Genomic DNA, 16,321 nt, shown 5'->3' with positions numbered 1-16,321 from the left:
TCTAACAATTGATATGTCGGTTTATTGAAAAAAAAAATATATTTTTTATTCATTTACAAAAAATGTCGGAAACTTGATCAGTGTTGCATAATTCTGAGTTCATACAAAATTTCACAGGTTATTTTTTTTAAATTATGTAAAAAAAACCTAAGTTTCAATAATGCACGGATATTGATAATTTCCAATATGTCTACGAGTTAATCAAATAAAAAAAAATAATGCAAACTATTTTCCGGGCGAGTACAGAACAAAAAATATTATAAAAAAAAATCTAGAAAAGACAAATTGACGATAATATTTATACAGCATTTGTTACAGTTTACTATAAATTGAAGAACATTTTTAACGAAATAAACTCAACAAAAAAAAAAGGTTGAAAAAATAAAAGTTGGCTTCCACTACTGAAACACTAGTACCAAAAAAATCCATGTTTTTTTCATAAAAATCCGAGAGATGACAAAAATACTATATACCGATGTTTCATCAGTGGAAACAGACTTTAAGAATAAATATATATGTATAAAGAAACAAGATCCTATTACGTTTGGTTTTTAACTTAACTTATATACACACTTTCTTATATACTTAATTCTTATGGCAAATTCCTTGATCGTAACTTATTTTATCCTACAATATTACTGTATACAAAAATTAAAAGATATTAAATTCTATCTAAAAAATTCACTCACAAATCTTGTATCTGTCTAATGTATGTATGAAGTTAGGTAAATGTATGTTACTGGAAAAAAAGACTTATACGAGATCGAGACAGAATATGATTTACTTCATCAGCTATAAAAATTGGATTTTAGGAAGAAAAATCAACATGGAATACTTTTGATAGCTAATTTCAGGCATAAAATAAAGTTTTTAAAATAGATTTTAATCTTAGTCCTCTTTCCCTTCCCTTTCTTTTAAGGAAAGGATGGGAAGGGGATGTGGATTTGATTGAGGAGGAGTTGCATAGGAAGGTTAAATATTCTCTTTTTGTGCGTATCCTTCTTGGTCAATTGAAAGAAGGCAACGCATGTGCAATTGCGGTCGCTTCGCCATTTTGGCGAATAAATGTGACCGCTTGCTCGTTTGCCATATAAAAAAATACATTGTACATTGTAATTAAAATTGTTACAAAAATTATGCAATAAAATACGAAATACCATTTTTTTTGCAACACATTATAACAGGTTATATGTTCGTATTAAACTCTAATACATTTTAAAACTCCATACATACAAGACAAAATCTTAATAATTACATGAGATTGACTGGCAAGTTACTAAAAATAGTCCATACAAATACATACAAAAATGGACTTTATTATATAAACCCTACTTCACTGCGGATATTTGTATAAATTATCCTTTTCATTTCTCTTTGACTAAACAGAGACAACAATATATGTAATACATATCACTGCAGTGGAAAAACACTGTAAAAGATTACGTTTAAAGTACATTTTCACTAAACTATACATCACACCACACTTTTTTACACTAACTGGTAAAAGTTTAGACAACACAATCTTGGCAAGGCAGAGGATCAGTCCTGCTCTTGTTCAGGTTTAGTCAAACCTTGTGCGTACGCAGAGAGTATACTCTCGCATACAAATTTATATTGACTCTGTGAACAAAATGTATAAAGATTATAAAAGAATGAATCCAAATTTTATAAATAAGGAAATGAATGGAAAGGAAAGTGGAATTGACTGAGGAAGGGATTCACTTTTTGTTTGTCCCTTCCTCTGTTGATTAAAGGAAAGCAACTTATCTTTAATTGTAGATGTTAACGGGTGTTCACTTAACTATTCGGTGAATTCAATTTGCTTTGCAACCAAAAAAATTCACTTGTAAAATATTAAAATTGATATTTAAGTCAAAAATTTATAATTAAATAGTCTAAATCAGGGATCCCCAAACTATTTTGGACAAGTGACCCCCTTTTCCAAAATGAACTGTTACCTCAGACCCCCACATGGTCAAATTACCTACTTTTAAGATCAATTATTATTATTCATTCTGACTTAGGTCAATAGAAGACAGAGTGAGAATTAGCAAAGCTTTAATAAATTCGATATCGACCACTTTGGGAATCCCTGCCTAAACTATTATTGTACAACAAAACATGATTGTAATTGAATGCTTTCTAAGTCAAAATGCCAAACAATATGACACAAAACCCAAAAAATAACTTAACAAATTCAAGATTACATTCGTAATAGAAATACGAAAGACATAAAAAGATAGCGTTTACCTAAAAACAGTACGTAAAAGTAAGATAGAAAACAAAAAATTAACCCGAATCACTTTGACTATATAGTCCAGTCGCGGAGCACGAAGAATTTCGTACAATGAACTGTCATTATCTGTCTCTGTCACTCCCGCGTAAATACAATGAGTCTCGCTCGCACAAATACAATGGCCGCCGTCCTCAGGGATCGTAAACCTTTTACTTTCGACTACTAGGTTTGTTCTTGTTTGCATAATGTGGTTTTGGTTGGCCTTGAGTCACGACAAAAAGTCCTTGGTTTTCTTCACCTTGACTTTATTTGTAATATAAAATCTAAATAAATAATTTATATAATAGTAATAACTATATTTCATAAGTTGGTGAATTTTCTTTCTCCTTCAAATAATTCATGTAAACCGCACTAAATACAAAAATGTTTGTGACCACTGTCAGTAGGTAAAGAGGTCATTGTACGAAATTCTTCGTGCTCCGCGACTGGACTTTAGTATCAAACATAGTAAGAGACATCAATAAGAAGACAGCATATGTAAGTTGTGACTTACAGCATTCTGTATACACATAGGTCGCTGAGCGCGCATCGCCCGCACCAGGTCCAGCGGGTACAGGGGCTGGTGTGTGAGGAGCAGCTGCAGCGCTGTCTCCGCCAGCACCAGGGCACCAGTACGTCCTACACCAGCAGAGCAGTGCACCACCAGCGGCGGCTCCAACACGCGCTCTGATCTCTCAGAGCACATCTCCTCGTCTGAACTCGGCATCACTGTATCATAGTAATCTTAATATAAATGTGAATGTTTAAATGGATGGATGGATGGATGTTCGAAGGTAACTTCAGAATGGCTCAACAGATCTTGATGAAATTTGGCATAGTCTAAAAGAACACATAGGCTACTTTTTAAGTCTTTTTCTCGCATAGAGTCGCGTGGGATATTAAAAATAAATATATAATTAAATTAATTATTTTATACATCATTTCAAATATCTTGTCGGTTCAAGGTTAAGCCACACTTTGTCTAAAATTGTGTTATACGATGTTCCGAGCCACCAAGATATTTGAAAACCGTTATACTTATGTTACCATCTCCCACTTACGTAGGGTAAACGCACAAGTTTACGTCCTCTATATTAATCTATCTTCCGTCATTTAAAGTCCCTTCTTTTTCATATCACCTTTCACGTAATCCAGGCCCACCTCTATCGTTATACACCTCTATATTAATTTTAAAGTTTTCTTTGTCACATTTGATTATTTGGTGCCGTAGCCTTAATTTTATTCCTCTTTGCCTTTCCACCCCTTTTCTTATAAAAAAAGGATGGGAAGGGGAGGTGGATTTGATGAAGAAGATGCATAGGAAAGTTAAATATTCTCTTTTTGTGCGTCTCCTCCTTCGTTGATTGAGGGTAGGCAATGCATGTGTAATTGAGAATGTCTATGGGCAGCTGTCACTTCGCCATTTCGGCGAATGTCTATAGACAGCGATCGCTTCGCCATCTCGGCGAATGTACGGGCAGCGGACGCTTCGCCATTTCGGCGAATGTATATGGGCAGCGGTCGCTTCGCCATTTCGGCGAATTCATGTGGCCGCTTGCTTTGAAAAACCTTGTAAAATGCCCATTAAAATTATGTTTCCTCTCAATATATGTAATATTATAAATAAAAAGGCACATAGTATTTACCAGCTCGATGGTTGCGTAGCTTTGAGCAGAGCTGTGTGAAGGAGATGAATGCTGCAGCATCCTCCGGCACACCGTGGTCCGGCCATGCGGTATACTGCAGCTGTGTCACATTACGAGACGCACCATCAGCATCCTAAAACAATTTAATTACATTCTCTTACACAAATCTTAATGAATACTTAGTCGTAAATATTTCTAGCATATTTTTCATATTAAATCTACATAAAAGAATTAATAAATATCAATAATACTAACTGTAAATTTAATGATTCCTAATTAAATAGTATTAAAGACTATAGACCATAAAAATAATAAATAATTAAATGCTGTTGAAATGTTCAAAACCGAAACATATATCTTAATATCTATATTCATTTATTAACTTATTATATGTAATATATAAAATTCTCGTGTCACAGTTTTCGTTCCCGTACTCCTCCGAAACGGCTTGACCGATTCTCATGAAATTTTGTGAGCATATTCAGTAGGTCTGAGAATCGGACAATATCTATTTTTCATAACCCCCCCCCCCCCCATTTAGCTTTTTTTTTTACTGCGCGCGGACGGAGTCGCGGGTAAAAGCTATATTTAATACATTTAAAAATTAAATTCTAAGAGTATTTAAAAAAAAATGTAACGGCGAAATAACGATTTTAACTCTACTTCTAAATAGTCCACAGTAATATAAACTGAGATGACGGATGAAAAGAGTCTGCTTCGAGCAGTTTTTTTTAATGAAAAGGTGACAATCGAGCAAACGGTCACCTGCATTCGCTGAAATAGCGAAGTGACCGTTGCCCATAGACATCCGCAAATACAGATGAGTTTGTTGTCTATTATTCTATATCTAAAATCATAAAAATTTGTTACAATTATTTCTAACAATATTTACCAATATTTTTGTATGACTTAATGTAGATTTCTGATACAAAAATCTCCATTTAATTTCTGTTTCAGAGATTTTAGTCTCAGAAACCGACACTAAAAATTTTATGTTTCAAAGACATAGTACCAACCTTAATGGTCATCTCTCTTCTCACATAATAGCCCAGATTATGTTCACTATGAGTGAGAACTGTGAGAGAGTCTGTAGCACTGAGTGGTCCGGTGCCAACTTTGGGCCAGTACTGGTGGCATTTGGCTCTACCTCGCTCTGCCAGTACCGTCAGCATCACAATCAGACTGCTCTCACTCTCCCACACCATCTGCCAGAAATCTCCCACTGTTGATGCTAATGGACCTGGAATTATTTATACAATAAAATGTATAGAGAAAAATAAACTTGTCTAAAATTCTTCGTCTAGCTCTTAATATATAATATTTTGGAAATTTCAAAATGTCATGCAAATTTTCATCTCGTATCGGTTCAGAGGTTGAATTATCTAAAATACATCATCATCAGCTCACTATACGTCCCCTATGAGGGGCTCGAAGCCTACCCTAAGTTAGGGGTGACTAGGCCATAGTGTGGGTTGACTTCACACATGTCATTGAATTTCTTCTCAGATATGTGCAGCATCACGATGTTTTCCTTCATCGTAAGAAAGTCGGATAAATGTACATATGTAAATCGAAAAACACATTGGTACATGGCGGGATTCGAACCCAGGATCTGCAGATTGCAAGTCAAGTGCTTAACCCCTGAGCCTCCGACACTCTATTGTCAAACCTGGATAAGCAAGAGTTGTGGTCCGGTCACAACATGAAACTGTCACTATAAGCTAGAAACTTCGCTTAGAGAAATCATACATGGATGGATGGATGAATATTTAAAGGTATCTCCAGAACGGCTCAACGGATCTTGATTTAACACATAGGCTACTTATTAAGTTTTTTTTTTTTTAAAATTTCGACAACTAGTAAAATATATTATTTACCTTGTGTAGCGATGTATGTCAACACAACATCAGAATTAGGTATTTCCATATTAATATATGAAGCATTAATGTAATCGCCTGTTGGTCCGTTCTTTAGCACAACACGGGTAGAATCATCTGTCAAAAAAAAAAGAATTTAATCTTATCAAATGTCAAACAATACAAAACATTTTAATTAGAGGCTAGAATATTACATACGCCACTCATCATTATTAAATACTAGCTTTTACCCGCGACTCTGTCCGCGCGGAATAAAAAAATGCACACAAAATAAAAAAGTTCCTATGTCCGTCTCCTAGTTCTAAGCTACCTCCCCATCAATTTTCAGCTAAATCAGTTCGACCGATCTTGAGTTATAAAAAGTGTAACTAACACCACTTTCTTTTATATATATAGATTTTAATAGAGACTGTATCAATTGAAAACATTAACACGGCAGCCAAAAAAAAAAATGCGTTATTCGTTGTTAAAATTACTTATATTTTATTTATTTATTTAACAAGAAAACCAACAGCATATTAATTACAAAAATTACATCTAGTAAATATAAATCAAAGCAAGGCGTTTATTATTATTTATGAAAACTATTTATATATTTAAAATATCTTCATTAATAAATACAATAATAATAAAATAAATTCAATTTTATCCAACTCTATTCACGACATTTCGTTCTTTTAGTTTTTTTTTAATAGCAATTTTCCATCAATCTTTTTCTAATACAAAAAAGGCAAAGGTCATAGTGAGCATTATGCCACCTATTTGGCAGAATGAAAACTCCTTGACTACCAAAGAGTTCGAATACATACTTTTTCACTCAACAAAAAATTTAAATATTATCGAGACCTTTAAAAAAAATAAAAAAAAAACTTACAAGGCGCAATATCCCTGTATCTATTCTTAGCAAGGTTACACTGTCGTTTTGCTGCAGTGGCAGGGTAGTCCAGACGACGTACTAGAGCTTCGTATTGACGCAGCGCAGCTCCTGAAGCCAGACCGTCTCCCAGCAGTAGCAGCGACTGCTCCGCCGCCCTCCCCCCCATGCTGCCCCCCACCAACGGTACGAAACATGCTTCTGGTTCCTCTGTACCTAGTGTTTCTTCCGCTGAGTACACCGCTGTAAAAATGGAGATTCAAGGGCTTATTACCTAGGGAATGGAAAAAAACTGACAAATAGTTTTAGAGTTTTATATATAAGAATTGTAGGTATTGCGAAGTACTTCATATATTTATTTAATATTGTTTCGATTCTCTATGAATTCATGGTGAAAAGAAATAAATCCAAAATGGGCCAATTGGCTCATCTGAAAAAAAAATGCATGAGAATTTTTTATAAAATTTTTCGCCGTTAAAAAACAATAGAAAAGTTAACATATATAATTGAAATTATAACTCTAAAGGTATATTATTTTAATATATTTTAAAGACAACAAACTCACCATTGGGTTTAACGATCAATGTCAATACTCCTTTGGTATTTCTTATCATCTGTACAACTTCGTCGTGCGTCATTTCATCAACATCTTTGTCATTTATTGACATCACCTGGAATATAAGATTACATCAAATCAAACACGTGAAATATTGATGAAAAGGTATATGCAAATTTATTCAATAAAATTAAAAAAAAGGTAATTGAAAAAAAGGCTGACTTTCGAAAAAACGATAAAAAAATCTATGCAATCTAAAAAATCTAAAAATAATCTACACTTAGTGAATTAATTTCTTTTTCAATCCAAAATTCAACTCCTTTTTGTTAGAGTCAGTGAAAACTTCGTTATTTTATCTATTTAAGATTCCATTTTATTTTCGAACTTGTACAAAAAAAACTACGATAATAACATTAAACATGTTAAATTACCTGATCCCCCTCTTGCAGCATAGCTCTAGTCCGGGGGGCGACTCTAGACACGAGGACGGGGGCGCCCCCTCCCCCACGCACGTTGAACCCGAAGCGACCGTCCGCACCCGCCGCCAGCTGCACACACACCGCACCCCCCGCACCACCCTCACCCTCCCCCTCACACACACCCTCCCCTCCCCCACATGAGGAAGACTCCGACTCATCCGCGTATGAGAGGGGGACACGCAGCACACTCTCTAGTATGTCACCGCCACTTCTGAAAAAAAAATATTCTAGAAGGATCTTCCGATTTCAATGGAATCATCATCATCAGCTCAAGTACGTCTCCACTGAGGAGCTCGGAGCCTACCCTAAGTTAGGGGTAACTAGGTCATAATCAACTACGCTGGCCTAGTGCGGGTTGACTTCACACATATCAATGAATTTCTTCTCTGATATGTGCAGCATCACGATGTTTTCCTTCACTATAAGAACGCCGGATAAATGTATATATGTAAATCGAAAATGGAAAAACACATTGGTACATAGCGGGATTCGAACCCACGACCTGCGGATTACAAGCTTAACCCCTGAGCCACCGACGCTTCTCAGAAGAATCATAACTATTAAAAAATGTTGTTAAATCATACACATAATACCCATAACAAATTGAACAAACATTGACATTTTAATCTTTTCACGCTCAAGGGAAATATATTTCCCTTCTACAAAGATCGTTATCGATTGTTCAATTATTATTTAATCGATTTTTTTTTCACTGAATGTCAAAATAAAACATATATCCAAAGCAGCAAATATGTTTCAGTACAATAAAAAAAATGTGCTAAGCTATTGTGTTGTATTGACATATTTATTCTTGGAAATCTTATGGTCCTGTAATTAAATGAAAGAACAGTGGTAATGAAAATAAGACCGTATACAAAGGTGTTAAGACTCACTCTTCATCAGCAGGTTGTTCTCCCCATGCGGGTTTGGGCGGCGGCTCGTGGTGTGTGACGCGTGCGCCGCGCGGACCTGTCAGTGCGGGCGAGGGAGCGCACGCGCCGTTAGACCGCTCGCGGGTACGAGAACTACTACGTCTGTGTGTATGTTACATTATTTTTTTATATCTATATATATAAAAGAAAGTCGTGTTAGTTACACTATTTATAATTCAAGAACGGCTGAATCGATTTGACTGAAAATTGGTGGGCAGGTAGCTTAGAACCAGGAAACGGATATAGGATAATTTTTACCCCGTTTTATATTTTTTATTCCGCGCGGACGGAGTCGCGGGTAAAAGCTATAGGTAGCTAATAGGCGACAAATATGTGAATTACTCAATGTATTCATTTTGTTAAGAAAATATACTAGAAAACATGCAGTCTGATACTAAGACATTTATCTAGTACATTTAATTTAGATTAATTGATTTAGGAAAATATGTACGCATTTCACTGTGATTGAAAGCCTAAACCATGGATCCCAAACTATTTTGGACAAGTGACCCCTTTTTCAAAATGAACTGTTACCTCAAACCCTCACATGGCCAAATTATCTACTTTTAAGATCAATTATTATTTTTCATTCTGACTTAGGTCAATAGAAGACAGAGTGAGAATTAGCAATGCTTTAAATTCTATATCGACCACTTTGGGAATCCCTAGTCTAAAAGGATTAATGGGGCTAAGGGTCTGACTATTTTAGTTACATCAAGTACTTATCTACCGGTTTATTTGATAAAATATGCACTAGTCTGTTACCTAACGAAGCTTCTATTAGAAGATCTAGATCGCCTAGCATCCTCCAGAGCCTGTGTCTCAGTGCGGGCGAGGGTGGGCGCGGCCAGGCCCAGTGCTGTAAGTCCCAGCAGTGGGCGACGTCGCGGCGCCCTCAGTCTGAAGAAGCCGTGTCTCTCCACACTGCAGCGCCACAGAGCTTTGGCAGCACGACTCGATTGCATGTTGAAGCCCAACACCGTGTCGTACGACTCCGACTGGTATGACATTAGTGCATATTGAACGTACTCACAGTCATTAATTGGTAGAGATAATTAAGATACCTTAAGGTCTAAGTTACCATTACCAAAAGACATACATCCATCCAATAAAAGTAAAGCTAGTAAGAAAGAGTGTTTCATACAAATTTGAAATCTAATAGAGAGTCGATTTTTGAAATGACATTTTATATATATTTTTACTGTCACTTTTGTGCTCCGGATTAAGTATCTATAGGTTTTATATCTATGGGTAGACCCTTATTGTGGATTTCTCTAACTAATTATGCACCTATTGAGTGAGTCATTAGAGTCTAATTTTGAATGAGAGTATTTCCTAAAATAATTTTATATCACAACATGTTTCCTATCAATTAGATCAATGATTGTCAAACTTATTTCTTTCACCGCCCCCTTTGAAAATCAATTATATTTCAGAGCGCCCCTAATTTTTATTCAGCCCTAAAACTTAAAAATCACAATTTCATTACTTTAATTAATTTCAATGCCCCCCATTTTTTGGGCCTCTTATCGCCCCCTCCTAGGTTTCAAACGCCTCCAAGGGGGCGTTATCGCCCACATTGGGAAATACTGAATTAGATGAATGATGTAAACTGATGAATGAATGAATATAAACTTACAGGTTCCCGTTTGAGTTGTATAAAGAACTGTTTCTTCTTGAATGAGATCTTGACGATTTTGCTCCAAGAGAAAGTGTTGACGCGGATTGTGTTTTGAAATACGACGATACCAATTGACGTCACACCAATAAATATGTCCTTTCCATTGTAATCCTGCAAATTACATTTAATATTAGCAAATCATTTAAAAAAAAATACATATTTTAATGTATTTACTTTTAAAATGGATTACTAAAATATGTACTACCTTATCTTAGTTTTATAATTTTCTAACATATGTCGTTAAAATACAACGAAATTGTATTAAGTCTAGACACATTTAGACATAAATCGAAGTTACTATACCAAGGTCCAAATCTAAGTTAATAATAATATCTTAACGTGGGTTTCTGAGACCAAAATCTCCATTCAAAACATGTTGTGATCTCTGTTTTGTTAAAGATAATGTCAGGGATGAAAATATGTTTTTTAAGAGATTTTGTCTCAGAAACCTACAGTTATAAAAGTGTACCATAAAAATATAAACTGTATAAGCTTGTAAACTTAATAAAGAAAAGAAATTGTTGTTCTGATTCATCGTTTCCACACAAAATCGTAATAGAAGAAATACCTTAGCGGGATGTGACTCCACACCGTAGCAGTCCAATCTCTTAGCATGTTCTAGGAAGTTAGCCTCAGCATCAGCAGGTGATTGTCCCCGGTGCAATTTGTGTAACTCTCGTATACGTCTCTCATCCTCCGCACATTGACGGTTCAGTAAACGAAGTGATGACAGATACCCGTTTCCATGTTCAGTCGCATTATAATCACCTAATTCAGCTGAAATTACATACAAACCATGCTAAATGTATGGATTATGCAAAATGCACATATCAGAATAAAAATACAAAGATTTGTATGAAGTCAACAAAACCGCACTATGCCAGCATGGGTAACGAACACCTAGCCAAAATTAACTTAGAACCACTACATCACCATTTGTTAGAAAGTATCTACGGAACGGCTCAACAGATCTTGATGAAATTTGGCAGATTATAGAGCATAGTCTGGAAGAACACATATGCTACTTATTAAGTTTTCTTTTTTATTCCTCGCGGACTGAGTCGCAGCCGGCTGCTAGTAGGCAACAGTAGGTAGATTCGAATCTACGACAGCTAGATCGGTAGTCCGTACATTTAACGATTAGGCTATTGGAGTGACAAATGATTTTTCGTTGACATTTCTATTTTTTTTATAAAAATACTAGCTTTTACCCGCGACTCCGTCCGCGCGGAACAAAAAATAGAAAACGGGGTAAAAATTATCCTTTGTCCTTTTCCTGGTTCTAAGCTACCTACCCACCAATTTTCAGTCAAATCGATTCAGCCGTTCTTGAGTTATAAATAGTGTAACTAACACAACTTTCTTTTATATATATAGATTACCTTGCACAGTGAATGAAGCTAGTAACAATGCTGTATTCTTGGGCGCCGTCATCCTACCATCCAATAATAGTTTACGTAGTTGTAGACAAAGGAGGTATCTTGTAAACTCTTCGGACAAACGGCTCGGTTCAGGCGGATAGAAACGTACAGCGAGCCAGAACTGAGCATTAACACCAACTTGCTTCTTCACTGATTTACCACTGTCGAGCCAACGCTGAAAATTACAACAAATATTATAAAACTTCGTTTTCTAGAAGTGTAGGCAGGGATATTGTAGATTTCTTTACGAAACTGAGAAAAATTAAGTTTTAATTTAGTAAGAATTCCGTTTTTTTACGAACTTTATGTTAATAAAACCCAAATAATATATATTGTATTTTCATTTTTCTTCAACATTTCGCGTGTCAAAACCCCACAAACAAAAATTAATAATGGAATTACCAATTAAATAAATTTTACACATCTTTTGTCATCATAAAGCAAAACCCTGATAACATCAATTTTTTATATCTTCACAATTAAAAGAAATGTAGTAAGTAGTGTAATGTGTTAAAGACAATCTATCTCTGTGCCAAATATCATCCAGATTAGAAAAGTTTTTAAGTTAAGCTAGTAAACATCAATCCATTAAAACTTTCGAATTTATAATATTAATAAGATAAGATATTTTTTCGTATTCCTAGTGTACAAAGTAATAATAAATTCATTGAAAAGTTTAAATTATCAATTTAAACTTCGGTACATAAGGTTTTATAAACCTTAATATTTTGGCTTAATTTTTTACAGTCAGTCGCCTGCCAGCAATAAATGCAAATGTAACCCAAAAATAATTAAAACTCGGTGTGAATCATCAAGATAACACAATAAAAGACAATTAAGCTCAGAGCATTGTCTTACAACTTAATGGCATTGTCTGGTGAGTCATAAATCTATGTCAGTCTGTAACACGTAGTTAAAGTTTTAATTGTTTGATAAAAATGCAATGACTCTAATTTTATAAAGATAATGCACAAATAAAACAATTATCGCAATGAATTAAAGTTTATTTTTATTTTTTCTCAAGCTGCATCTGCAATCAGTCTTTAAAACTTTAAGCAGATGTGAACGAGTAATTTTTCAAAATTATTTCTTCATCAAAAAAATTATTTTAAACAGACCTTAATCGGTCTTATTTGATACATAATAGTGGCCCTTTAAGCACCCTTCTGTGGTTGAATTAAAGTTAATTTACAAAAGGAGTAAACCTAACTGTCTAACACTAAAAAACATATTTATGCGTGTTTTTATTTTTCATTGGACTGATTAATTCTATGGATTATTTGGCCTATCGCCCGATTCGCCTATCGATAGTGTATCCATATAAATTTTATAACATCTAAACTATTCAGGTTAGTTCAAATATGTAGAATGCAATGAGCAATTTACTAATTATTTTTTTAATGTATGTGGAATGGATTTTAATAAAACATAATGCATGTATGACAAATTACATTATTTATGTTTGCAATTGTTATTGTTAACAATTAACAATAACACAATAAATAAACACAATTGAATTGTTTATAAATTACTCAAGGAATTGGGTTAGTATAAGTCCGGTGAGAGAGGAGCCATTATTTAAGTCAGAAAATATGTAAAACCTACTTAGAAGAATATAAGATAAAAAAACTTGAGAGGTGTCAAGGGACACCCGGGTGGAACGTAATTCCTTTCGATTAATTAGTGAAGGAACCAATGTTTATTTTATCAATAAAAAACTTAAGTCTTCACAAGAAGTACATTTTATTTCTATGAATTTTCGTTATATATTGTCACGTCGTTGCCATGGTGAAGTAGCGCTCATTCGTCGTTAACATACTTACTATAGCAAAAAGTGTCGTGACAACTTTTCGTAAGAATTTTTTCCGTCTAGCCCCCTTTCACAATGCGCGATAAGGAACTTCATTCCAAAAACATAACAAGACTGCTATAGACAAACTTAGTTATCTGGTCTCTAGTCCTGTCACAGAACATATAAAACCTACTTAGGTATAGATAATGCTATAAAAGCAAAATATAACATAACTATAGTACAACAAAAATCTTCTGAAACTTTATGACATTTATTGGGGTGGTGCTAGTAAAATGTCATAATTTAGTTTGACATATTAGTGTCACAAAATCTTCTTTGGTCTATTACTGTCATGTCATGTTTTTGCTCTTACACCATTTTTGATTTAGATGTTTTCTGACAAAACTAACCACCATAACAGCGCCTCTCTCACAGGCTCAGATATCCTTGTCAATCTCAACAGTGAGACATAAATATTGTGACATTGTTTGACATTGACAGGGTGCTGCTAATGTGCTATTATATTATAGTATTACTCACTGAGAATCCATCCCATCTAAAACCCACTCGGAGATGAAACTCGTTTTGTTGGTGAGTTGATTTGCTACTTAGTTTTGGAAGATTGAAATTAAATTATATGTTTTTTGATAATGTTATGATTCAAAACTAATGATGAAAGGTGAAAAATCAGTGAAGCACTAGCTTTGAGATAAGTATTAAATAAGTTACCGTTATTTCACTATTTGTGGCACTTGGTGGTGATCCATTTTCCGTAAACTGCAGACCAAAGTAATCTTTTTCAACTAATTCTAAATGTTGAAAAACTAATTCTAGTAGGACACTGCCTTTTGCTTTTTTCTGGAAGAAAGATATTCCCGATTAAAAAAAAAAACCTTTGAATATGTGTTTATTCTGTTAATATTGTATAATATGGATGGCTAATGTATTGAAACAGGATAAAAAATTATTTTCTAGAAATATTTTCAGACATACAAGTAATGGCATATTTGTGATGAAAATATTGTTTTCAAAATTTAGCCTATGATTTGAACAAGGGATAACATAGGACCATCTTCTATAACTTCATTTGGAAATAATATTGAATACTTAGAACAATTTCAGAGCCTAATTCTGTAATTCTATATTATTTTATAGATTTCTTGTATATATGTAATGTGTTGACAAAGTTCACTGGAAACTGGATAAGATGGAAACAAATTATAATTAAATTGCAGTAATTTTATCCTTCTGCCATTATTAATAAGGTACAGACTGCAGTTTTCTAACTGGTAAACATTCATAATTTCCTAAGTCCTCAGGTTAAACTTCAGTGGATGTAAAGATATGTGAACTCACCTCGATTTGAAACGACTGCTGGGTTTCGTCCAAAAATTGTACGGTGACATTAAATATGTTCAGCTTACGCTCTCGCGCCAGTTCTGATGCGCGCACGTTGTATGTACCACTTGAACTACTGAACGCGCGACGCGATACACTCTCAATCATTTCATCGATTACTCACTACCGGATTCCTATCAGACAAGTCAACAAAACTCCTCCGTTATCGAAACGGCGCGCACTCGCCGACACTACTCAGAACGCATTCTCTTAGCTAATGAACCTCTAACCTTGTGATTCATATGACCTGGCCATAAAACAATTGTCCTCGTAGCATCACAGTGAAGTTTTCCTGGCTGCTAATGACGTAATGCTCTGTCCCATACAGTAATTACTTTTCTCCTCTTGCATTTTGTCGCTCTTTATTATTGTCAGATGATATGAATCTGTTGTTTTTAATATACTTATGATAAATAGCGTGAGACAAGTGTATTTACCAACAATATTGAATGACGAAATAATTTTTTCAATTTTCCTTTATTTTTAATTCACTGTCACATGCTTGTTGGTAAATATTTTAATTAAATATTACACTATACACTCCAATACACTCGCTGTTATGAATCAACGCCATATTGGATTTGTTTGATTCATTTAATTTCATACTCATCCTTCCTGCCATTTAATGTTTCGGTTTAAGTCTACTTCGATATAGTTGCTTCCATTAAAGATTTAGTTCTAAACATTTTCGCTTAAATGGTTAATCATTAGAGAAAAAGATTTTGCTGGCATTGAAATAAAATACAAATTTACTTAAACTGCTACAACAATATAAAGATCAAAAAGTGAAAAACGAAACGTTCATGTTCATTCATTTGACATATGACACAACTGTCATCTGTGTCATATTGTCAAATGTCATGATGGCGGGAAAGTTAAATAAAAGTTAGGTTTTAACCTTCTTTTCGTTATTATATTAAAAACCTTGTAATCTCTGTACCCTCTAGAGTAGTAGATGTGAGGCGTATGTATTTGATCAGGTTTGAGACAAGGGTATCACCAAATATTTCTGAGCAACAAGTATAATATCAAGGAGCGAGTAACGATAATTGCTTCATTATGCGTATTTTCCAGCAACTCACCCCTGTAACTGTTGTGTTCCGAAAAATTCAATATGTAATTACGTTACAAAATACAAATATGTGCTTCACCTGAGCACCTAATTATAACCATTGGTAGGAAATGTTTAATGAAATTTTTAAGATAGGTACTTTTCTATTGTTTATGTTGTTCATGATTATTAGTACCAACTTTTCATGCATAATTTTTTGGTAATTGCATTCTTGTCAATTACTCGATCCACAATTTGAACTTCTAAAATTCGTTCGATTATAATGCATGTTCAATGTTGCGTGTGCTTTTGATCTCCACTTAACATTCAGGTTCTCAC

At 34.3% G+C, this 16,321-nt stretch overlaps 1 protein-coding gene across 1 annotated transcript; it reads right to left on the bottom strand.

Moving 5' to 3' along the window:
* Positions 1-1,333: 1,333 nt before the first annotated feature.
* Positions 1,334-15,684, bottom strand: LOC106720956 (tyrosine-protein phosphatase non-receptor type 4). The gene is made up of 15 exons (XM_045680792.1): positions 14,890-15,684; positions 14,263-14,391; positions 11,703-11,916; positions 10,889-11,097; positions 10,279-10,431; positions 9,405-9,637; positions 8,601-8,741; positions 7,660-7,918; positions 7,238-7,343; positions 6,673-6,915; positions 5,799-5,915; positions 4,938-5,161; positions 3,922-4,054; positions 2,790-3,004; positions 1,334-1,620 (listed from the first exon to the last, which is right to left on the bottom strand). The coding sequence occupies exons 1-15, from the start codon at positions 15,037-15,039 to the stop codon at positions 1,540-1,542; spliced, it is 2,607 nt and encodes an 868-aa protein (XP_045536748.1). The 5' UTR covers positions 15,040-15,684; the 3' UTR covers positions 1,334-1,539.
* Positions 15,685-16,321: the final 637 nt, after the last annotated feature.

Source organism: Papilio machaon, chromosome 13 (genome assembly GCF_912999745.1).
Source record: "Papilio machaon chromosome 13, ilPapMach1.1, whole genome shotgun sequence".
NCBI classification, from domain to species: domain Eukaryota; kingdom Metazoa; phylum Arthropoda; class Insecta; order Lepidoptera; family Papilionidae; genus Papilio; species Papilio machaon.
The sequence above is the reverse complement of the archived record's forward strand: the minus strand, read 5'-3'. Positions and strand labels throughout refer to the sequence as shown.